The sequence below is a fragment of the Gadus morhua genome, chromosome 13, assembly GCF_902167405.1.
Source record: "Gadus morhua chromosome 13, gadMor3.0, whole genome shotgun sequence".
In the NCBI taxonomy this organism is placed as follows: domain Eukaryota; kingdom Metazoa; phylum Chordata; class Actinopteri; order Gadiformes; family Gadidae; genus Gadus; species Gadus morhua.
Window position 1 is genome coordinate 26,728,220 of NC_044060.1, and position 25,351 is coordinate 26,753,570.

General features: G+C 41.8%; 1 protein-coding gene across 1 annotated transcript; it reads right to left on the reverse strand.

Annotated features, from left to right (window-relative positions):
* Positions 1-288: 288 nt before the first annotated feature.
* Positions 289-1,690, reverse strand: LOC115557652 (uncharacterized). The gene is made up of 3 exons (XM_030375630.1): positions 1,066-1,690; positions 709-810; positions 289-497 (listed from the first exon to the last, which is right to left on the reverse strand). Exons 1-3 carry the CDS (start codon positions 1,430-1,432, stop codon positions 310-312), a joined length of 657 nt encoding a protein of 218 aa, XP_030231490.1. The 5' UTR covers positions 1,433-1,690; the 3' UTR covers positions 289-309.
* Positions 1,691-25,351: the final 23,661 nt, after the last annotated feature.

Here is a 25,351-nt window from a genome sequence, read left to right on the forward strand (position 1 = left end):
TGCAAGATCTTTCTAAAACTGCATATTTTCCTGTTAGATGGAGGTGCCATGACATGAGTGGTGGATATCTCCAATATTCTCCAGAGAAGGTCGTTCTGTTCATCAAAGCGACAGCTGTGCTACACAACATCTGCAGACTGGCAAACCTCCCAGATCCAGACATACCAGATCAGGATATGGAGCACCCCGAAGAGGCACAGGATGTCCATTACAATGGAATCAACACAAGAAATCGACTTATATTAGATTTTTTTTAAACTAAATTAAAAAATAGAAGCAACACAATGGTCAAGATTACAATTCATTCATTTATATTTCAGTTAAACATTTTTTGCACACTCTGGCCCTACTCTTCTCCCATTCAAATGTTTCCCTCTCAAGGAGGAGTCGCTCTCTTTCTATGGCGACTCTCTCTCTGTATAATTGAAGCTTCTCCCTCTCAATTTCTAGCAGAGCAAGGGTTTCTGGTGATGACTTCAGCGGACGTGTTTTCTTTTCTGCAAAAACAAAGAGAATTCTGATTAGCATACTAATAAAAGGGAAATAATCCTGGTGCCAGATATGTTAGATGATTTAATGTATGCACATTCATGTAATGTCATTTAAGCTATAAACAGATTATGAATGACGAGATAAATGACAGTTTAGCTGACATATGACCCCAAGTCATCATCATCACAACGTCTTACAAGTAGCCTAACATCTTACCAGGAGGCGGTTGTGTAGCATCGACTTCAACAACTTCACTGACTGAAGTTGTGGTCTCCAAGAAGTCCACTGGCAACCCAGTCTCAAAGCCTCCATCGATGCCTGCATGGACAGCCAGAACGTTAATTAGTATGTCTTTCTTATCATATATCATATCATAGCAGCTATAATATAAAGTCAAGAAACATAATCACTAGCAGGGAGAACGAGAACGTCAAACATTATAAGATAGACATAAGCAAATTCACTCTTCAAAGTTCTCCGTCGGGATGTCGGATACGCAATGCAATTTGCCGTCCGATCGATCTTATATGTTGACTACAAAGCACTTTACGGAGGTCTATAAACTGGCTTTACCCTCGTAGTCAGCCTTGCTGAGGAGTCCCACAATCCGGTCCTCCGCCGGTGTCAGGGGGGTAGCGGAAGAGTTGCCACCACCGGTAATTCTCCGGTCTTTACAAATTAACGTTGCTTTTTTCTTAACGACACTTGTGAGTGTGGTAATTTTTTTCTTGACGTTTTCAACGTTTCTACTGATCCCTGATACGGTGCTCACCTTTTCGGCTATTTTCAGCCATTCTTGGTCTTTCTTTTCTTTGGTCAGACTCATAGAAAATTTCCCATACAATATTTCCTTTGAGCTTTCTACTAAACTCACCAACTTTTCTATTTCGTCCGCTTTAAAATTTTCGGCACGACGTTGTATTTTCCCAATCCCATCCATAGCTAGCAGTTGTTTTTGGATATTTTAGGATTATGACAGTTGTCAGCTGTGAAGTGACGTGATCCGACAACAAGTTTCATCAGTTGCTAGGTAACAGACATAAAAGCTGAATGTCGATGCTAGATCGCCTACTTAGGATATCTTAACCTGAGATAAGATAGGATTCCTAAATTAAGATAGGATATGTTTCTGTAATACCAAATTGAGAAAAATCCTATCTCCACTTCTCCTATCTTAACTTAGGACTTAAGATAGGAAGTTTCTGTAATACGGCCCCAGGGGCCTCATTACAGAAACTTCCTAACTCTGAAATCCTATCCTATCTTGAGATAGGAAGGCATTTAGGGGTTTTGATATTACAGAAGGAGGTATCCTAACTTAACTTAGGAAGAAATCCTATCTTATCTTAAGATAGGAATTTAGCTATTACAGAACTATTAGGAGTTTCTTAAGTTAGGATCCCTAAGTTAGGTGGCCATACACCCTGTCCTAAATTCAAAATAACTGTCAATAACAGAAGAAAATGGTAGCAGCACTGCTAGTAGGTCTGTATTACTATGAAGACGAGGAACATCACAACAGAAATGTGATGGCTTAAAGGCTACCGAGACCGCATAATGATTTGTTACATTTGTATTTTAATTTCATTTTATCGCCTGCAAAGACATTTAATTTTGAATTTGGTGGAAGAATTATTTTACTACTTTATTACTACCTCTTCTTGTTCTCTGTACCAATACCCGCCATGTACTAGTGCTAGCTTGCCGTTATTAACAAAGATCCTCAACGGTCTGTTAACGTTAAAATAAACTCTATCAATCTCACGCACACAGACAGAGTGCAGAAACAGACATAACCTGACGATTGTCGATCGAAAAATCTGATTGAAAGAACAGTTAGGATTACCTAAATTAAGATAAAATAGGATGCCAAAAATAAGATAGGAAACTGCCAACAGGTTAGGGACTGCTTCTGTAATAAGAAATTAGGATTTTTCCTATCTTTGAGTCCCTAACTTAAATTAGGATGAGAAGTTAGGATTTTTTCTGTAATGAGGCCCCAGACCTGCCCCTTCTCGGGTTGGTTCTTTCGAAGGCTAGGGTGTTTTCATTGGCGGTATCAGGGGGTCAACAAGCTCCTCCTATTGGCCTGGGTGCCCCGCACTCTGTGGCCTTGGTGCCCCACAATCTGTGGCCTTGGTGCCCCGCACTCTGTGGCCTTGGTGCCCTGCACTATGTGGCCTTAGTGCCCCACACTCTGTGGCCTTGCTTATTGGAAACACAACCCACCAAAGTTCCAGCTAAGACAGACCCCTTTGATGGGGTAGCCTTCTTCAATTATGAGGATTATACTCATTATCTGGAATTACTTTCCGCACTACCCCACGATTAAATTAACCACAGCCCATTATATACAGTATTTAGGGTAGCTGACTCTTATAAAGGCAAGTTGGCAATTTAACATTAGGTTACTTGCGGGAATCCGCCCGTGAACATGAATTATGCCTGATTCTTGTCAGATAGATTTCCACCAGCAATTTTGGTGAAGACAACAACTCCATGAACCCACATTACTTCACAATGTCCTCAAACAACATATTTTGTTATTGTTTAGATTGAGCGAGCCCTAGCGGAAGAAATTACAAATACATTTAAATCTTATTTTATGCGTCTATATTTGATTACATTAGATAATATAACATTGATGCGGTTCTGTTGCAAGGTTGAAGCTGGGCACACTGCATTATGTGTCCCTGGATCAGGAACAGCAAGCCGAGAGGATCTTAACCGCTGTTACTGGGTCTCCCTGCAGGTACAGTCAAGCATGTCTCAGCAGCATCAAGACGCAGAAGCCATCTCAGGCAGCTGTTCCCGGCAACCACTTAAGCATGTAATCTAATTATGGTAGCGCCTGAGCTCGGGAGATGAACTCAATTCTGTTTCATCAAAAGCGTTATTGGCCAAATCACCTGTGTAAATACCCGCCACATCGGGAATATCCTGCAGTAAGTGGCAGTCAAAAGTATTCAAGATATATTATTCAAACATCAATTCAACATGATTTATTGACACAGGAATAATAAAAATCCTAAGAGAAAACATTGTTAGTGCTTCATTCATTCCCTCATTCGCCATATGGGATTTAAGTACATTTTAACCTATAATGTAATCAAATGTCATCTTATAAAATGTGGTTATTGTTTATGTTTTGGAAGTGTATTTTGTGTTGTAGTTTGTTAGATTGTGTAAATGTTTAAGTACTAACTTGTTTAAAACCAAAACTACTTGGTTTACTTTTTTTTTATTTAATACTCTGAAGCAATTAATATCATCTACTTTATTCATTTAATAAAGTGAAATGAGATTTTGGGAATAGATAATATTTTGTTTTTAAAAATAATCGTCTTTGTCTTAAATTATTCAGAGATATCTTTATTCCTATCGTTTGTCATCATTCAACCCAACGACTAAGATACAAGCAATCATTGAGTTTTATCTTATCAGAGGAAAGAAAAATCCATAACTACCTAATGTGTGTTTTTTAGCAATTTTGTCTCCCAGATTTTCTGCCATCCAAATAAAACGAAAAACAAATGTCCTTCATTATGTTAACCAAACAGTAACCTGTATGCGTGTATACAGGGAATTCATTAGGAGGGCAATGAAGCGTTCCCCTGAAAGTAATTACATGCAGCCGATGTGACTGTTAGGAATGCTGCATAAGTGATCACTGCAATTAAAGCTGATGAAGGAAGCAATTTGCGAAACAATACAAGTACAAATGATTGTGAGCCTCCATCTTTTATAATTTGTTATGAATCAAACGTTCCCTTTTTCTTCTTCTCCTTCCTCCTAAACGCATGCAGATCATAATCTCCCGCTGTGAAACAGGGTCCTCTGTCATATATTATATCAATGTGTGCAAAGAAACACAATATTCCACAGCTATCTGCCATGGAAGAACTTAATTGGGAGGCAATCATATGGTAACTGCTCAGAGGATTTTTTCTTTTATGGTGGAAATAGTGTGTTTATCAAGGATCTGACGGGAAAGAATTCGTTGTTTTGAACAATTGTAATGTCTCCGACTTTAAGTAATGTTGTTGGATAATACATTATTCTTCTCAATATTCCTATATGCACTATATATTATTAGGCTTGATCCCCTAAGTGCTTTCATGTTTATTCCAGCCATAACTCTGTTAACTCACGCATCGAGTCAACTGTATGTGTTTTCATGTATTATTTATTATGTATTATCTATTTGGGAGATCATGTTTGGGGGTCCCATTACAGATGACTGTGACAGAAGAATGTGTAAGCATGGGCGGGGAGACTTCTGAAAAACATTCATTTGTCGTCCGACCAGCAATATTACCTTATGAATTGTTATTGGAAATATATATTTAATAAAAGCTGCCTCAACTTTGAAATAATTCAAATACAAAGTTTTTCAAAGGTTTTGTTTATGTCCCCGTAATTATCAGCTCAGTTGGCAGAACCTTACATACATCTACAATTAATGGCCTAAATGGCCTGAAACGTGCTCCTACAACATTCTAGGTTTGAGAAAAACACATTAACTCCAGTCCCATTTATTTGGGAACAGGAAAAAGCAATCATACATTTTGAAATGGCTGTAACTCCGGAAAGGAAGGTCTTAGAAACATCATTCCAACCCCGGCGTGTTCCTTGAACCCGAATTATGTATTATATAGGCCTACTCTGGAGATATAACTATCAAGTAAAATTTCTATGTAAAAGCCATACCGGATGTCTAATAGTACTATTACCATACTATAGGCCAGAAATAATATAATGAGTCAAATCTATTACTACGTAGAGATTACTCTTAGGCTAAAGTATGCAATTAGATCTTGACCTCTCAGTGTATTAATACTATTTAAATGTAATGCATGAAAGCTGAATCATCATATTTTATATTAAGGATTAGTAATAATAATAATAATAATAAGTATATTTAGGGTATGTATAATTGAAGCTTGGGATGAAGAAGCCCATGACCATGTGGTCTACAATGGAGACCCTGCTGTCTGCAGTGGTGAGAAGATTTTACTGTCATTAATGTTGTCATTACAACATTATGTATTATATTATGACGACTTTTATGTTTGCTTTAGTTTTCTTCTAAACCTTAAATACATTGCACTTTCTACAATGCATTTTTTAACCCTGCTTCATTTTATTTTATGTATCTATTTTAATTGATTACTTCATTTTATTGTATGTTTGCTTTAGCTTTCTGCTAAATCTTTAAAACATTGCACTTTCTGCAATGCATTTTTTTACTTTGCCTTTGCTTTCTTTTACTTATCTATTTTCTTTTATTACTTCATATTGGGTATGCCTCGATTGTGAAAAGTGCACCCAGAGATCTGTAGCAATCAACCTATATTATAAAAAAATTAAAATAAAAATAAACTAAATAACTGAAACATAGTTGCATTAATAGCAGGACTGCATGTCTGTATTTTAATGTATTGAAATCAAGATAAATAGATTGGAGCTGAGCATATAGTTTTATATTGTTGAGGGAATCACATCATAATGCTGTGATCATATCATATTCTTAGATGTGTGTGTATGATGTAGAGTGTTTGTGTGTATGTCCAACAGCATCAAAAAAAACCTCCCTGGAGACTGCCTGGTCCATGATTTGTAAGGGAGCTTATGTCTTCATTTTAGACCAGTAATTTGTGATTTGAAGCAGATTTTAATGGAAGGTCAAAATTAAAAAAGCTCTCTGGCTATCCTCTACTAACAGAATAGGACACAATGCCATCTGGAAGAGTCCTCGGACAGAATTCCCAGGAGATGATGTGCAACGCCGCTATTGACTTTTAAATGAGGTATATTTGACATTGACCTTCTGTACGGTGGCAGCAGCATGCTAACAGACCAGGCCTTGCTGAAGAAGCCTATTCAGAGTCTTCCTTGTCTGATAGCCTTCTATGAGATTATTGGGCTCTCTATCTATCTTCACTCTGCAGTGCTGGGATGTAATTAACTCCATATTGACCACAGGAAGAGCCTGTTTACTTGGTCTGTAGCAACAGTCTTATCTAACACGGTTCAATTGGCACATTGACCTAATTTATGTGGTAGGTTCATTTTGTGAACCTGAGCCCCCTCCCCAGAGACTCAGATGAGGGTTATGCTAAAGCCGTTGGTAGATTGACTCCCATTAGGCAGATACTCCCCTGGTGTAGTGCTTAGCATGATGGATATCCCTTAACGCCTCATGTTTGTCAAAACTGTGATAAAATACTGCAAACACTCCAGGGTCAAGGTGGAGATTGTGCTAGGGTGTGTAGATTACTTTTTCAATCTACCCAGACAAGCTAGGCGAACATCATTTATATGTGATGCAATCATGAAAATGATCTGCACCTAGATGAATATCAGATATAGAGACATTTCCCCAGAAGCTGTTACCAACTTTAAAGGTGTCGGGAGAACTCCATTAACGTTTGAATTATTAATAATAATAATAATAATAACATATAACAGGCCTACTTATGAAGGTTTAATCCCATTTGTGTTAGCCTTATCCAAACAGTATGAGTTTCTAACTCACTTCTCGATTAATTAAAGAAATAAGGAAGGAGAAAGAAAGAAGAAGCATAGTCCCATCATCATTTGCAGCCATAGTTGGAAAAGATCATAGTCTGGTAAACTGTAGTGCATCCTCGTTGCCATTGCACCAATATACTGTGGGTGCGTGGCAGATAGTAGATTGATGCTGCATTGTATAATGACATGCCCTCCCTTCCCTCTCATTGGCATCACACAACAACAGCTAGCCAGTAAATTGCTGACAGCCAAATGATACAATGCTCATAGCGTTGGTAAGGAAATGGCAGGGTACGGGTCCTGCACAGCAGGGGTCAGGCCACAGATAGTCATGTTAAAGGCCAGGACAGTCACTGAGGGCACGGAACGGAAACACCTCCACGTCTGAGAAAAGGCGGATAATGTTTAAATGTATTGGAAAAAAAACAAACATTTGGGAACATTTGCAAAATCTGCTCCATTTTAGTCTGTATAGCAGACTTAGCATTTTGGGGAAGCCTACATTGCAAAATGAAAAAGGAGCACTGTGATTATCTCAATGTTAAAACAGATCCAAAATAATACATTGATGGATAAATGACTAAGCATGTTGTGGTTGAGAATTTATAAAGCATTACAGCAAACCTGCATACAGCCCGAAAACTGCGTTTGATTGAACTGCCGCTTTCAGAAACTATATCTTGTTGAATGGCTCCCTCTAGTGGTCGGATAGGGTAATGTATTATTCTGTTACTTTTTGACTGTGGCCTGAGATGCGTAGAAGGGGCAGCAGCCGTCCAACATACTCTGTCTCAACTGTCACTCACTTAGTGCTTTATGGGCTCCAGCCTGTGGGACAATTCAAACTGAATCTGCTGATTGTCAATATGAATAAATTCAATGCTCGTACCTCTGGACTGTTCTTCTGAATACCACTTCCTGTTAAAATATATGGCTTACACACTTTAAAGGTGTCATTACATCGTTTTTTCATTAATTTTAGCGTTGGTCACTAGTAGCAGGGAATGCCCTGTGAGTCGGTTTTGGTGAAAAAAATTGATCTGGTGCTCCTGTTTCACGCTGTTCTATTGTGGTGGAGGACAGGCGCGTTGTTAGACTTGGGCATTCGAGGCCATCGCCCCGGAACTTTTCGGCATAGCCCCGGATCGCTGTGCCGTCTAAGTGAACTTTCTGTTTCAAACCCGTTTTGTCTAGTTTGTCTTGTAGCAGATAATGAACCCCCTGGAAGAATTTCAAAGAAGAATTTCAAAGAACAATTTTACTTCAAATCAGAAGTTTGCATGTCATGTGACCAAATGACGTCACATCAGCTATCTCCTTGCTCGCGCCTATGGCAAGCCAATTTGACATAAATTCACTAGACTGGATATGTGTTGCAGATATCTGCAATTCAGTTTCGCCTAGTCAAAACTATCATTTCGGATATCCGCAACTACATTCCTCCTATCCACAATTGTCCTTTCAGATATCCACAAAGACATTCCTTCTAGGAGAAATTACGTCTTTTTCGCCATTCATGTATACACAGCAAAATCAGCAGTTTTAATTCAACACCATTAGAGTTAAATTCAACACTTTGAAAGTGTCTATATTGGTCCACACCAGATTGAGTTAAAATTACACTTTTAAAAGTGTTAAATACTTAACACTGTGACAGAGTTGCAGCAACTCTCTCAATAGTTGACATTTAACACTGGTCAACACACCCCAGGGTTAAATTTACACAACACTAGTTTCTCCCATAAAGACTCGATCACCGATAAGTATGAACAGGATTTATTTAAATAACGACATGGGAATATTTAGCATGGTAAATCTTTGGCATGAGCCCCGGCAATGATCCAGGATGACGTGCGGACTCGGCGTATCCTGCCAGGACTAGCAGGGGCGGAGCCTTCCCCTGGACAAATAGACTGAGGCCGACCTGGTGGTGGTGGGGTGGATGGAGGTGCGTTGAACGAAGACCTGAGCAGCAAAGACATATGTTAGACTACTCTTTATAGAGCAGGTGTAGGCAGGTGATTGGTAGCTGGTGATTGGTGATTGGCGGCCAGCCACGCATGATTTGAGTCCTCATGGTAGAACTACCAGCAAGCTTAACATTTCTCCCATAAAGACTCGATCACCGATAAGTATGTACAGAATTTAATTAAATAACGACATGAGAATATTTTGCATGGTAAATCTTTGGCATGAGCCCCGTCACTGATCCAGGATGACGTGCGGACTCGGCGTATCCTGCCAGGAATAGCAGGGGCGGAGCCTTCCCCAAAAGAGAGGACATAGGCCTACGCCGGAAATAGGTGATAACTCGGCATGTCCTGCCGGGACTAGCAGGAGCGGAGCCGACCCCAAAAAAAGAATAGCGAAAGGGGGTAATGAGACCATACATACCCGCAGTAGAAGAAGTGGACAAGGATCTATACTGCTTCTGGAAGATAAAATGCATACCCAATATACGACATATTAAGAGGCAATCATAAATCCCGTAAAACGATAAGCTTAAAAACCGTCAGCGAGATTGATGAATCACGTAAAAGCAGTCGAGCTTAAAAATACCATCAGCGAGATCAGTTGAAATTTAGAGCACTCTGCAGCTGTTACGCAGCGAGCCACGAGTGCTTTCGTGCTGTACCATCTGCCGTGGTCGATTCACTCCCCGGGGTCGCTGCGTGACCCGAGTGCTTTCGCGTTTAACCACCGATGTGGTCAACAAACTCACGAGTGCCCTTGATGTGCCACCGACGTGGTCACGCACTCACCGGTGTTGCTGCAGAAAATAATGTGTACTTCCGTGTTGAACACCGACGTGGTCAACGAAATCACGAGTGCCCTTGCTGTGCCACCGACGTGGTCACGCACTCACCGGTGTTGCTGCAGCAAATATTGTGTACTTCCGTGTTGAACACCGACGTGGTCAATGAACTCCGAGTGCCCTACACTTTTGATATTAGCGTTTGATATTATGCCACCGGCGTGGTAATTAAATTTGCATGTGCCTGAGTTGTGCCCACCGACGTGGTCAACGCACTACCAGGGTTGCTGCAGAGAACGTGGAGTTCTGTGTTGTACCGCACTGACGTGCGCAACGAACTCACGAGTGCTTGAGTTGTTCCCACCGACGTGGGCAACGCACTCACCGGGGTTACTGCAGCGAACGTGGAGTTCTGTGTTGTACCGCAACGACGTGCGCAACGAACTCATGAGTGCTCGAGTTGTTCCCACCGACGTGGGCAACGCACTCACCGGGGTTACTGCAGCGAACGTGGAGTTCTGTGTTGTACCGCACCGACGTGCGCAACAAACTCACGAGTGCTCGAGTTGTTCCCACCGACGTGGGCAACGCACTCACCGGGGTTACTGCAGTCAAACCATGAGTATTAGATAACGTGCCACCGACGTGGTCATGCTCACGAGTGCCCTTGATGTGCCACCGACGTGGTCACCGGCACTCACCGGGTGAGTGCCGGTGAGTGGCACTCACCCTCAAGTTTTATTTTTCCTATGTTACGCCACTGACGTGACAGCGAACTCAAGAGTGTTTTCTATGATCCACCGACGTGGTCACACTCGCCGGGGTTGCTGCAGGTTAACCTGAGATATGAAACCGAATTTTGCTTTATGAATTTAGTACCTGATAACCACCACCGCCTGTAGTTGCAAATAGTGTTGCTTTTGGCAACGAAAATTATGACTAAGCGTCGTCATCAACAAACCTTTATCACGTGAGAAAAACTGATTAAATACATAGTGCAATATAGTTGGCGAATAAAACAAGACTAAAATGTGTTCTACGAAAATAAGACTGCTAAAATGTCTCTTCATTTTCGTTGACCTAAACTAGGCGGTAAAGACTTATAACGTTGTTTTGTTAAACTGGAACTTCAACTGAGTTGAAGTTCCAGGAATGAGTTCTCGTGCTGTGTAACCTGTGCTCTCTCTCCAGAGGCTGACCCGAGGCTGCCGTGTGACGCCGCAGACGCAACTTCCGGGTAGCCGGCTTGGTTTGCTTTGTTTGGTTTGGTTAGCAGGACGCTTAGCGTCGACCTGCTATCTCGGTTTGTATCGGTTTGTATCTACTTTTCGGTATTTATATCTGTGACCTGTTCTGCATACTCTGTATTGTATTCGCTGCTTCCTCCCTGGAGCTCCGTCTGCATCAACCACGGTAAGCATGGATTGGGATTGTTCTTGCTCTGCCTTTCTCATGGATAAGATAGCTCTGTTAAAGAGACGTATCTCTCAGTTAGAGGATGAAAGGGTAGCGAGCGTAGAGAAAACAGATATTCCAGAAAGTATAGAGAAGAGACCCGCCAGGCGGACTCGTGGAGCTAACGCTATCGTTAGCAGTGACTCCGTCAAGGTAATCCTGTCGGCAGCACCACTTGCGAGGCAGGTTGCGGTCAGTACCCTGCCTCGCAAGTCTTTTTCGGGGGTAGAAACGCTAGTCATAGGTGACTCTGTTACACGTAAAGTTAGGCTACACTCGCCAGCGACAGTTATTTGCCTACCCGGGGCCAGGGCTCCCGACATTGAAGCTAAACTTAGGGTGCTAACATGCGGTGAGACCTCATACGGAGTTAGATTAGATGCACCAAACACCGACATTAGCTTCGACAACATTGTAGTTCATGTCGGCACCAACGATGCTAGGACAAGACAAACTGAGGTCACAAAAAGCAACATAGCTAGGCTTTGTGACTTCGCCAGAAAGATGTGTCGGCATCGATTAATTCTCTCTGGCCCTCTACCCGATAAGGGTAATGATGAGCGTTATAGTAGATTATTGTCTCTAAATCGCTGGCTGGCCCTATATAGCTCAGAGCAGGGCTTTGGTTTCATAGATAACTGGCCCTCCCTGTGGGGTCGCCCTGGTGTGCTCATGAGAGACGGCCTACACCCTACTGGGTTAGGCGCCTCAATTATGTCAAAAAACATAGATAGATGTCTTAGTCAGGCGTGACTCATCCACTCACAGCACGCTGGGCTGCAGGAGTTTAGCAAACCTGCTAGCAACATGATAGTTTACGTTGCAGAGTCTAGAATAGCAGATGGGTTAGCTGAACCAGTATCTATTGCACCAATTGTTTCAGAGCGTGTTGTTTTTGTTTCAGAGAGTGTTGTACCTATATGTTCGCTGGTGCGGCCTCGCGCTGTCTCGAGGTGTAAAACCCGCAGGCGAGGGCCGCGACCAGTATGTCCAACTCTGGCGATCCCACTGATCGCCTCAGAGCTGAGTGTTAACCAGACTCCCTCTGAAAATAACCCTGTACCTATATGTACGGTGGTGCGGCCTCGCGCTGTCTCGAGGTGTAAAACCCGCAGACGAGGGCCGCAACCAGTATGTCGAAACCGCGGTATCCCCTTGACCGCTTCAGAGCTGAGTGTTAACCAGACTCCCTCTGAAAATAATAAAAGGGAAGTACTCAGAATAGGGTTCATGAACATAAGGTCGCCTTCATCGAAGGCGCTCTTGGTCCATGATTTAATTATTGATAAAAAGATCGACATACTGGGGCTTTCTGAAACCTGGTTAAAACCAGATGAGTTTCTAGCCTTAAACGAAGCTACTCCACCCCATTACGTTAGCACCCAAGTATCTAGAGAAGTTAAGAAAGGTGGTGGAGTAGCCCTGATATCTAATTCTAAGCTTAATTTAAAGCCGAAGAATAGATATATTTTCAGATCCTTTGAGGTGCTAGCGCTCTGCACCTCAGCTCCTCGAGAAGCAAAACGAGTTCCAGACTCTTTTGTTTTAGCTGTAGTATACCGTCCTCCAGGACTGTATTCAGTTTTTCTGGATGAGTTTTCTGACTTTGCAGCTGATTTGGCTACATATTCAGACAATATTTTGCTTATTGGGGATTTCAACATTCACGTGAATAACCCGTCTGATGCCCTCACAAGGGCTTTTCTGTCCATTACAGATACGCTTGGCTTCAAACAGCTCGTCCAGCAACCAACCCACATCGGTGGAAACACGTTGGATCTCGTTCTGACCCGCGGTGTTGACATTTCGCAGCTAGTGGTCTCTTCCTACACCTCAGCTTTATCAGACCACTTTTTGCTCACTTTCCAGGTGGTGGTATCCTGCCCCTGCGACGATCAGCAAGCTACTTTCAGCTGTCGCCGCATCACACCTGCAACCATTACAGCTATGGAAGATAAGTTATCTGGTTCACTTGCACCTCTCTGTAACTATAGTGGTTCTGTGGAGTGCCTTACTGATGACCTCAACATTGCCTTGTCTGTTGCCATTGATTCAGTTGCTCCGTACGTAACTAAAAAACGAACATTGAAAAAACCAGCTCCTTGGTTTAATGCAGAAACTCGCATTTTGAAGCGAAATTGCAGGATCCTTGAACGCAAATGGCGCTCGACTAAACTTGAGGTCTTTCATCTTGCATGGCATAATAGTCTGATCACCTATAAGGGTGCGCTGACTATCGCCAGGAACGCCTACTTTTCTAGTATCATTAATTTGAATAGAAATAATCCTAAGTTTCTTTATGACACGGTGAGGAGTCTCACTCAGAAACAGAATCAGACCGTAGGCTCCTCGATCTCGGCAGGTGAATTCATGGATTTCTTTGAGAATAAGATTCAATCAATTAGAGAGGAAATTGATGCTTACCGGGCGGCTAATCCTACACATCCTGTGGGGCAGGATGGGGTTCTGCCAAATAGGATGGTGAACTCTGACGCAACTCTTTTGGAGTTTAAGGCGATTTCCTTGGTGGAACTTGAAAGGGTGATAAAGGCCTCAAAGCCAACAACTTGTATGTTGGATCCGCTCCCTTCTAGGGTTCTTAAGGATCTTTTTCCAACGGTGGGGCCTGTTATCCTCTTGCTTATGAATCTTTCGTTTAACAGGAATTGTTCCTTCCAATTTCAAGGCTGCGGTGTTAAAACCGCTACTCAAAAAGCCTGGCCTAGATCCTGAATTAGTCAGGAACTATCGGCCTATATTGAATCTGCCCTTCTTGTCTAAGGTACAGGAAAGGATTGTAGCAAAGCAAATTGTTGACTATTTGACGAGGAATAATCTCTTCGAACCTTTCCAGTCGGGGTTCAGGAATTTCCACTCAACTGAAACTGCTATTACAAGAGTTGTAAATGACATCCTTCTTGCTTTGGATAAAAATACAAGCACAATGCTTGTGATGTTGGATCTGAGCGCTGCGTTTGATACGATTGACCATAGCACTCTTCTTCACCATCTTGAACACTATGTTGGTTTCGGGGGTACGGCTCTTGGTTGGCTTGAATCGTACCTCACAGATAGAACCCAATTTGTGCTTCATGAGGGTGCAGAATCGAAGCATTGTAAATTGCGCATTGGCGTACCACAAGGGTCGGTTCTTGGTCCATTGCTTTTTGCAATTTATATGCTTCCCCTCGGTGACGTTATCCGCGGCTTCGGAATTAGTTTCCATTGCTATGCGGATGACACCCAGCTCTACATTCCTGTAGATTCCGGGGATTCTGCCCAGATTCAAAAGGTTGAGTCCTGTTTGGCTGCTGTGAAGGGCTGGATGTCACAAAACTTCCTACAGCTTAATTCTGGGAAGACAGAGCTGATGATTATCGGCTCGAAGCGGGACCGGGAAAAGTTTGAGGATGTCTCTCTGTGGTTGGATGGCTTCGCCATCCCACAGAGTGCATCCGTCAGAAATCTTGGTGTCTTGTTTGACCCTCAACTATGCTTTGATCAGCATATAAGAAGTATAACTAGAATTGCCTTTTTCCATTTGAGAAACATTGCAAGAATCAGATCAATGTTATCTGTAGTGGATGCAGAGACACTGATTCATGCGTTTGTCTCGTCAAGACTGGACTATTGCAATGCACTGTTCTCGGGATTACCGAACTCTACTACAAAGAGTCTACAGCTGGTACACAATGCGGCAGCTAGATTGCTGACCAGAACGAGAAAGTTTGATCATATTACACCTATTCTCGCCTCTTTACATTGGCTACCAATAACTTTCAGATCAGACTTTAAGGTGCTATTGCTGACCTATAAAGCCTTGCATGGACTATCTCCATTGTACCTGAAGGACCTGATTATTCCTTATAGTCCTTCTCGGTTTCTCCGGTCTTCGGGAGCCGGCCTTCTTTCATTGCCGAAGGTTAAAAAGAAATCGGCTGGACAGAGAGCGTTTGCCTATCGAGCCCCCTTTTTATGGAATAGGCTGCCATCAGCGATCAGGGAAGCTGACTCTGTGGAGCTATTCAAAGGGAAGCTCAAAACGCACCTCTACAATCTTGCATTTGGAGTGTGAAAACAACAGATGCGTAGTGAAGACTACTCTGTTTGCTTGTGCTTTTCTTATTACATTATACATTCCCACTATGTACTTTTCCGTTCTAATTCACTATTCTGTCAGTTGTAGCGTGCTGCGGGTGCTGGACTGGATGCCTGGACTCTCCTCATGGATAACCGGCCAGAACCCCATCACCATTTTAATATGATGTACATGTATTTACCTGTATGCCAATTGTGGCACCCATTGCACTCCTGACCATCCCTGGAAGAAGGGATCCCCTACACTGCGTTTCTTCTCAAGATTTCTTCCTTGCTGATTCAAGGGAGTTTTTTCTTGCCCGTGTGGGGGCATGGGTAAAGGGGGGTGTCACAAATATTTGGCCTGTTAAAGCCCTTTGAGACTGTAATGGTGATTAAGGGCTATATAAATAAAATTGAATTGAAATTGAACTGTTCCAGACATAAGATCAATTTTCAACCGTTCACCTTATTTAACAAAACGACACACTTGTAACTTCGATAATATCTAAATGGAATTACGATAACACTGGAAAAAGTATGAATGTGACTAAAACTAATAAAAACTAAAATGACAGCTTGACACAAGACTAGACTAACACTAGAAAGGTAACAGGCCGCCAAAAACAGCTATGGTTGCAAACGTGTAAAACCTGTCTTAACCGACGTTAGAGAGCATCGTGTGCGCTTGAAGAAAGAACCTTGAATTCGACCGGATTTAGGACGTTGAGTTCTGTGTTGTACCGCACAGACGTGCGCAACGAACTCACGAGTGCCTGAGTTGTGCCCCAGTCGTGCGTTGACGTGGTCAACGCACTCACCGGGGTTACTGCAGTCAACCATGAGTATTAGATAACGTGCCACCGACGTGGTCATAGTCACGAGTGCCCGAGTTGTTACCGCTGCGCTTTGGTCAACGCACTCACCGGGGTCGCCGCTGCGAACCTTGAGTCTTATTTTTTCCATGATATGCCACCGACGTGACACCGAACTCAAGAGTGTTTTCTAGATGATCCACCGACGTGGTCACACTTGCCGGGGTTGCTACAGGTTAACCTTGAGTTATATAGCCAAATTTTGCTTCATGAGTTTAGTACCTGATAACCACCACCACTAGTTGCAAATTGTGTTGCTTTTGACACCGAAAATTATGACTGAATGTCGTCATCAACTAACCGTTATCGCGTGAGGAAAACAATGCTGGTCATATGACAATAACTATAATTAAATACGTAGTGCAATGTTGTTGGTGAATAAAAACGAGACTGAATTTGTTTTACAAAATAAGACTGCTAAAATATCTTCATTTCCGTTGACCTAAACTAGGCGATAAACTGTAATAACGTTATTTTGTCCAACTGGAACTTCAACTGTTTGAGACATAACTATATATATTTTCGACCGTTTACCTTATTTAACAAATCTACGAACTTGTATCTTCGATAATACCTAAACGGAATTTCGATATCACTGGAAAGAGTATGAACGTGACTAAAACTAATAAAAACAAAAATGACACCAAGACTAAAACTAGAATGGAAACAGGCCGCCAAAAACAGCTGTAGTAGCAAACGTGATAAACCTGCCTTAACCGATGTTAGAGAGCATCGTGTGCGCTTGAAGGAAGAACCATGAATTCGACCGGATGTAGGATTCGTAAGCTGTGGAAGACCGCCTTCCCAGCCGTTTGATAGACGCGACCGGCAACCCTTGTCCAGCGGCTGTGGTTGCCGCTCCAATCCGGAAGGAGTGGCCAGTGTAGAGGGGAGATGGTAGGTCGCACCCTTCTACCACCGTCGCGAGATGGACTCTGAACCACCCTTTAGTCATTGGCAGGCCGTTAGGCCAAATAAACAGGTGATTCAGGGACGTGCGTTGCCGAAGCTTGAGATAAAGGAGCATGGAAGCGTAAGGACAGAGAGTTGTTGATTCTTGAAATGATAATAGTAACAGCTGCCCCTAGGCTATCGCTTTTGGACCGTTTTAAGAAGATGGAAAAATGCCTTGCAAGAGAAGGTGACATCAGCGAAAGCCAGGCCCCGTGTTGGGGAAAAAGTCTGAGTAGGAGACGTGTACGCATGGGCGCATGAACCCAAGAACGCATGAACCCAAGAACGCATGAACCCGTAGAACGCATGAACCCGTAGAACGCATGAACCCGTAGAACGCTGTGAGAAACACTGACTCGAGTAATATGTTAAAATAAGGATGAAATCTCCCAGCTCTGAGAGAGCACACTAATCTATTCAAAATATCGAGTGTGTGTTGGAGTGACCAACACACAAATAATTGTAATACACCAAAATTGTTCACTGTCATACATAGCTAAACAAGCAAATTAAAAATTAAATACCCCGTGTAGGGGAAAAAGTCAGAGTAGGAGACGTGTACGCATGGACGCATGAATGCAAGAACGCATGAACCCGAGAACGCATGAACCCGTAGAACGCTGTGAGAAACACTGTCGCGAGTAATACGTTAAAATAAGGTTGAAATCTCCCAGCTCTGAGAGAGCACACTAATCTATTTGAAATATCGAGAGTGAGTTGGAATGGCCTACATGCATAAATAATTGTAATACACCAACATTGTTAACTGCCATACATAGCTAAACGAGCAAATGAAAAATTAAATACCAACGCGACTGATGCTATTAACAATAATGGACAATAGATATATTATTATAAATAATAATATAAAATGATACCGTGATATACCCGTTCTTTGTCTTTGGATCTTTTGAATAAATGGATCGATATGTGAATCGCATCGCGAGCAGAGGAACGTGAGAGTTAGTGAGATGTGTAAAAACCTTTTAGTGATAATCAATTACCACAGTGTCTAAAACCCATCAACTTCATTCATGTTAAAGTGAAAGGAAAAAACCTCGGACACGAGAAGTTAACTGAGCAGTGCACTAGGCCCTCTCGAATGCCAGGCCGAATCAACATGTCTCGCTACGACTCCTTTCAGCTGCCCACCCCTCCTTCTCCAGCAAAAAGTAATAACAGAAAACGGCTAATAAAACGCTTGAGGTGGCGTTATGAAGAGGAAACTTACACATTTTTTAGTACACGGTATAAAGATAATTATGAACCTTTGATTGAACCTTTGATTGCGAACGTAGAGTTCTGTGTTGTACCACACCGACGTGTGCAACAAACTCACCGAATTCGACCGGATGTAAAATCCGTATGCTGTGGAAGACCACCTTCCAAGCCGTTTTGACGCTGCTTTGTTATCGCAAAACATGGTTATACGTTAACGCCGCCATGCTTGGCCCCACAGAACACTAGCTGCTACGATAGGGTAAAGCTCGAACAGCACAGCCGACTCTGACCCGAGGGCGAACGTGCCAGCTTAGACTGGCCATCTCTCAGCAAACCATTGCCCTTGGAAGAAACTCCCGAACCCGACCGAGGGAGCCGCATCCTGAAGCTGGACTGGTAGAGCTGTGAGAGAGAATACGCTGCGGGGGCTAACGCGGGGACTGCAGTAGCCATGGTAGCAGGGCACGTGCCAGGTGCGTAGCCTGTGAAGGCGGAGGAAGCCGAGCGGTTGCTGGAAGTAGAAAGGCGCCGTGGCGACTGACGACAGCGGGTTGGGGGCCTGGACCCGTCCGGGAGTTCCGCATGGTGTTTCGACGGCGTCCATCCTGGCGTCAATGCTTTGCACCAACTCGGCGAGGGTTTGTAGAACCAGGCGGATGTCCGTGTTGGGAACTTGTTGGTGGTGTTGTTGAGGATACCAGGGAACGAAATGAACGGCTTTCTGCGCTCGCCTGCCCCGGACCAGAAGTAGTAGGCCGACCAGCACGAATCTGAAGTTATGACCTCTTGGTGTGTATTAACCGACATAGCGACGAGATATGCGAGATAATCGGAAGCACAGTAAAGCAGCAGCGTGCGTCGAACGAAGACCTGAGCAGCAAAGTCATATGTTAGACTACTCTTTATAGAGCAGGTGTAGGCAGGTGATTGGTAGCTGGTGATTGGTGATTGGCGGCCAGCCGCGCATGATTTGAGTCCTCCTGGTAGAACTACCAGCAAGCTTAACATTTGCAGTGTCAAAATGTAACACCATCTGTGTATTATTGTTTAACACTGAATAGAGTTGCTTCCAGAGTTACTCAATATCTAACCCTCTAAAGAGTTGATTTATATATATTTTTAAACACTGTAGGGAGTTATAATCCCTAATGCTACATGGTCAAATATAATTACTTCTAAATCATATTATATTCCTACAGTGCATTATTATAAGGAAGAAAAAAAACAAGGCAAAAAGATTGTTCAAATGAAATTGTATTTTCAAGTACACCACATTTAACACAGCATTAGCTTTAACGTGTTTAACAACTGCCAGCCTCAGCACGGGTCACAATATGGCAAAATGTACATTTTTTCATCCATCTCATTAGAGTACTGTTCCTCTCATAGGTTCACACAATATGGCACAATGTATAATTTTTCATCCATCCCATTAGAAAACTGTTTATCATAGGGTCTATAATAAATCAACTTATCAACAGAAATAACAGAAAATTAATCATTCCTCTCCTGGATACAGTAGGCATTAAGATGCTCATCAAAATAAAGAGTATCAATTGTGCCAGTCAAAATTAAAGCTTGATCGTCATTTATAATGATACTGTTGATCTTTCCAAAAACAGGCATTTCTATATTTGTTGAAATACAAACAAACATACCAGTTTGATACTCAGTTCCATAGTTCTTCACCCACTTGGTAGTTGAAACATCAGAGTATGCATTCAAGTTTAACATTGCAAGTAAAGTCTCACCACCTTCCAAATTATGAATTGTTTCCTTCCTTACTGGACCAAACTCAAACCTCTGAAAATTCTCCCAGTGATAAGCTAACTGTCTCTGGTGTTGTTTTACCAATGCTTTTGTGATATTTTTGAAATTCTTGACAGATCTTTTAAAGAAGTTATGTTTGGCCTCAAACCTCATACACCATACATGAAGGAGTGGGCCTATTTTACGAATACAGCTGGGGTAATGTATCATAAAATGATGCTTTGGAATAAGTCTTCTCTCAGGAAACAAATATTTGAACAGCTTGTGATGATCATTAATTAAATGCTTCAGATAATATGTCATACCATTAGTAACAACTGGTGAAAACACTATATTCACAATTTGAATCAAGAGGAGGAGCAAGTTCCAAAAACTGTTATTTCTTTCAACTACATCACCAAAAATTAGAGGAGTGTTTCGCACAAGGCACCATGACTGAATAGCATTCAAACCAAGATATTTGCTACCTTCATCCATTTTCAACCCACTGGGCCTGTTTCTTCCCACATTAAAACCATAGTTGAAACTTTGAATTCTTTGTGATAATGATTCCAAAGATAGATGTTTCTCCTTGACAAGGTATTGAAAGACCAGTTTTAGTTCGTACTGCACTACACCTTCAAGCAAGTCGTGCATGATGTCAACCGCATAGTTATCAGAGATGTGGAAAAAAATGCAATGTATTGAGCTCGCATGTCTTCTGGACACCAAATGTTGACACCGACATAGGATCTTCCTGTAGAGCTGCACAATGTTCTGTATGGATTTCTTTTGTACGAAAAATCAAGCCAGGGTGATCTTCGGTGAAGACAGATTGAAGCTCTTCCTTAGTGCTTAAACAAAATCTACAACAATACGTTGCAGAGAAGGACTCAAGATAACCAAACAGCCCGTGTAAACCTAGGTTATCACCTGTTACTTGAATGATGGACCCTAGCAATGGTGAGTCAGAGAAAGGCACTTCTATTCCTTCAATTTCTAGTTTTTTAACATCATCAATGAGAGGCTTCAGTATTTCACTGAATCCATACTTTTTCAGGTCTTGTGAGTGAAAAAGTGCCACAACATGAATATTCATAAATACAGAATTGCATTTTGGGGGCAGGTTCCTCAATATAAAGTAAATACAACCAAGCTTGTGTATCCCCTTCTTTGACCCTAAGGGATTTGCTGTCTCAAAATCATCATAATACAGTTGAATCTGTAAAGCATGTTTTTCCTGGCAAAACACTGCATTTGTTTTGAAGTATGAACCAAAAATACTTTCTTGCTGTTGTTTGTCCTGCAGGAAACTTTTGCACAATTCACTATTTCTGAACATAGACTTCAAGGTTCCTAAGATGGGTACATACACAAATTTATCCGTTACAGGGATCTGATTGTAAACTCCTGTGGTTCGATCTCTACATACATCAAATCGCACCACAAGAACATACTCAACAGGCTCAACTATTTCCCACTTTTCACTTTTAGAACTTCTGTCGTTTGGCTCCTGTATTTAAGACTGCGAAAGGATTTGGTAGTTGACCCAAACAACTTTCTACCTTCTTTTCAAAATCTGTGCCTTGAATTTCTGAAGCAGTACAGTTGAGAAATGCATCTCTTGCTTGCCTGTGAATGTCATTTACAAGCTCTTCCATTGACCCTACCATTGCTTGGACAGTAATCTCAGCAACCCCCGATGATTGCAACTGTGCTACAACAGAACCACACATGTTTAACGAATGATGCTTGTCAACAGAGACCTGGGTGGTTACTGGAGTTACTGTACAGACTGAATGAGAAGTTGAAGGCACATCATCTTCTATGTGCATGGCCATATTGTCAGTAGTATTTGTTGAAACAGTGTCCCGGTGCAAACGAATAAGGTGTTTCTTGATCCCTGAATAAGTGCAAAACAATGAAGAACATCCCGGCTGTCCACATTTCAAACGTAACGTCTTTCCTGGATATAATCCATGGTGAAATCTCAAATGCTGACAAAGCAATGCAGAACTTCTGTGGTGTACCGTAGTTAACGCTGGAGATAAAGTGTGCCTTGAAGAGTTCATTGAAAGCTGCCAGGGATGTCTGCGCCTTGCATGGGATGGCCTTGTGGTCAACAATGACATAGAATCTTTGGATGTTGTTCTTCGGTTCACCGACACACAGGAGGAAAGGCTGTCCTGGTTCCAAACTCCCAAGGAAGGTCTCAACACTGACTCCAATCTGCAGCAAAAACAAAGAGGAGCAAGGAAACATTTTAATGGCCTACTACACTACTAAAAACATAGGCAGCCCATGCACAAGTTGCACAGAAGAACTTACAATAAATATTGCTTACTGTCAGATATCTCACAAGATGTTGGGCAGCTTGATATGAGCTTATTCTAGGACCCTTCTTGTGTCCTTTTGCAGTGGGGGGAAGTAGGTGAATCAGCAGAAGTATGCTTGACAGGTCACTGTCCCAGCCTAGGGGGAAAGCAGAAGAAAGTAGAAGATTGTCAGAAAGATTTACATCTGAAAACAACCTTAAATAAGACCAGATTATGCAACATACAATATTTGGAGCATTCAGGTAAGTAATTAAATGTTTTCAAAGAGATAATGAGCCATGCTTACCAGACCCATCGGAGCGTTGATTTCCAGACAAGAGGTCTTCGACGAACTCATTCGAATTCTTGGAGTTTGCCAGGATCCTAGGTTTGAACTAGGTGGGCCATTTTTCCAAAAATCTGCCAGAAGCATCCTCTCTGAACATCATGGTGATGTCTTGGTCAATCTACAGTAGAAACACTTTAAGTCCTTGCAACCTCTCATAGACACCAACCATCCGCAAATTAAATTTCAGTATTTTTATGCTTGTTTAAATGAAAGTGTAATCCTCCAGTAATCATTGTTCTCTTTAAAATTAATTAAACAATGCTATGTATTTCCTACCAAGCCAGGGGTATCGAGGAACCGTGGGAAAACATACAGGACTGTGGAGGAGTTTTCCTGGTCTTGAACCAGTGTCTGGCGGTATTGAAATGTTGCCCTCATCTTCTCTTGGACAATTGTTGCATCAGTCGTGTGCTTCAATAAAGAGATTGCCTCGCGGCATTCCTTGCCAAAAAGTTGCTTGTCAGTTAGGCGTAAATCCCTCCTGCTCTTTGGACCATCTGGATATGTAGCGGTGGTTGAGCATCTCCGGGACTGAACTGCAGAGTTCCGTTGGACTGTCTTTATCCTCCATGCCAAATAGCCAGACCCGCTGTCTGCATCATAGTAGTGTTCCTGTAAAATCCCAAAAGAACAAAGATAAACATAACTAATGGGTCACAGCATTACAGGGATCATTTAGAATAATCAATTTATCATCAGCCATTCATTTGCAAACTTACGTATCCATTTTTTGAGTACGGATCCTCGAGGTAGGGAAATATAGTAATGATGCCAAGAGCATATTTACTGTGCACATATGTTGGTGGGATCCTCCTTTAAAAGAAGAAAAGATATTATTTTTCAAGCTTTAAATTAGTAGTAAAGTATTGAATCACTTTTAGTGTCATTATAATTAATCAAAGTATCTTAAATGTCCAACTAAAATAAGAATATGAGATAACAAAACACACTAAAGCAGAGGTTAAACTCAAAAGTAAACTTAAAATGCAAACAAATGTGTGTAATCATCAACTGTTAGTCCTGTGCTTATTTCTTTTTTGATACTATGTCATTTTGTTTACAGCTCCCTTTTGTTACTATCTCACTGATCATATTTTCGCCCGTCAGTCCTGTGATTGTACTACCAGCTATTCACAACCTCTAACATGCAGTTTTATTTTTTTCAGGGTTGTTTCAATTGAATAAGTTTTGCTGTAGAGATTACTTTTTCCCCTCTAGTTATTTTGCTTCAGTTTTATTTTCTAACAATTCTTGTGTTTGTTTGATTATTCAGACAGATTTGTTTTGTACAGAAAAGCCAATTTTATTATATTACTGAAATAGGAGACCACAATAATTAAATTGCTTTTAACTATGGAACAAGGTTCTTTGAGGAAAACACACCTTATTCCTGATTGTTTCTAAAATGTACACCTACATCCTCTAAATATATATTATTTGTAGAGACATGATGAGCACTAGAGAGAACATGATAGGGCTGCAGAGTGCGCCTAATTTGGGTGCACATGCGCCTAGATTCGGGGTAGTGCGACCAAATATTTTATTTGGGCGCACCGGTGCGACTGAAAATTGATCAGGTATAATTCTTTTTTTTTTTACAGAGCAGTCTTTTCATAATATTGTAATGACCACGGAAGAGGCCGTGAATGAAGTATTGATTAGACAGCGATTTATTAGAAACCTAATAAACCGTTGGAACACGCAAGACCAGTATCCATAGCAACGCCGGTAAACAAACCCGCATAGCCCAATCCCCAATCCCCCCCCCTCAACAACTCACAACTTGGGTGCACCATAAATATGTGCTGGTGCACCCAAATAAAAAATGTTGGCGCACCAGTGCACCAAAGGAGAAAGATAGTCTGGAGCCCTGCATGACATGCTTACCCATGAACTTCAACCATGTCAGCCACCAGTAGGTTTACCATCTGTCGCCGTGTACCATCCGTCAATGTCTTAGTTTTGTCATGTTCATGCAACACCTTTTCTCCCCCTGGCTTGGACTGAAGTATATCTCTCACAATCTAAAGACAAAGAAGAACATTTTAATTGTAACCTCCCCTGCAACAAGACCACAGCACAATGTCTATGTTTAGGATTAATAACTAACTTCATACATTAAAAAAGTTAATTTACATACCGCCTCTGCTGATTCCCGAACGGCGTGGGTCCTTTTCAATCCACTATCTTTCTCAGGAATGATTGTTGCATCAGATGAATCTGAACACACAGAGGATGAGGTGTCTGACACAAGCGACTCCGATGAAACATCCAATAGATCTTGATGAAGCACAACTGTAAGACAGTTACAAGAAATACACACACAATTGAGTAAAAATATTGTTTAAGGCCCCTTAACAAATTCTTTGGCTTGTCAGACAAACTCTCTATAACTAAAAAGTCCCAACAGGTTAGCTGACTGAAACAAACATACCTTCACAATACATACTATTACAGTACATCTGGTTAATGATCCTTATTTTTCCCTAACAAGAGTCTAAGTCTTACCAGTAGACTTTTCTGTGGACACATTTATGGTAAGGTCCCCTGTTTGTAAAAGGTCCTCAAATACATC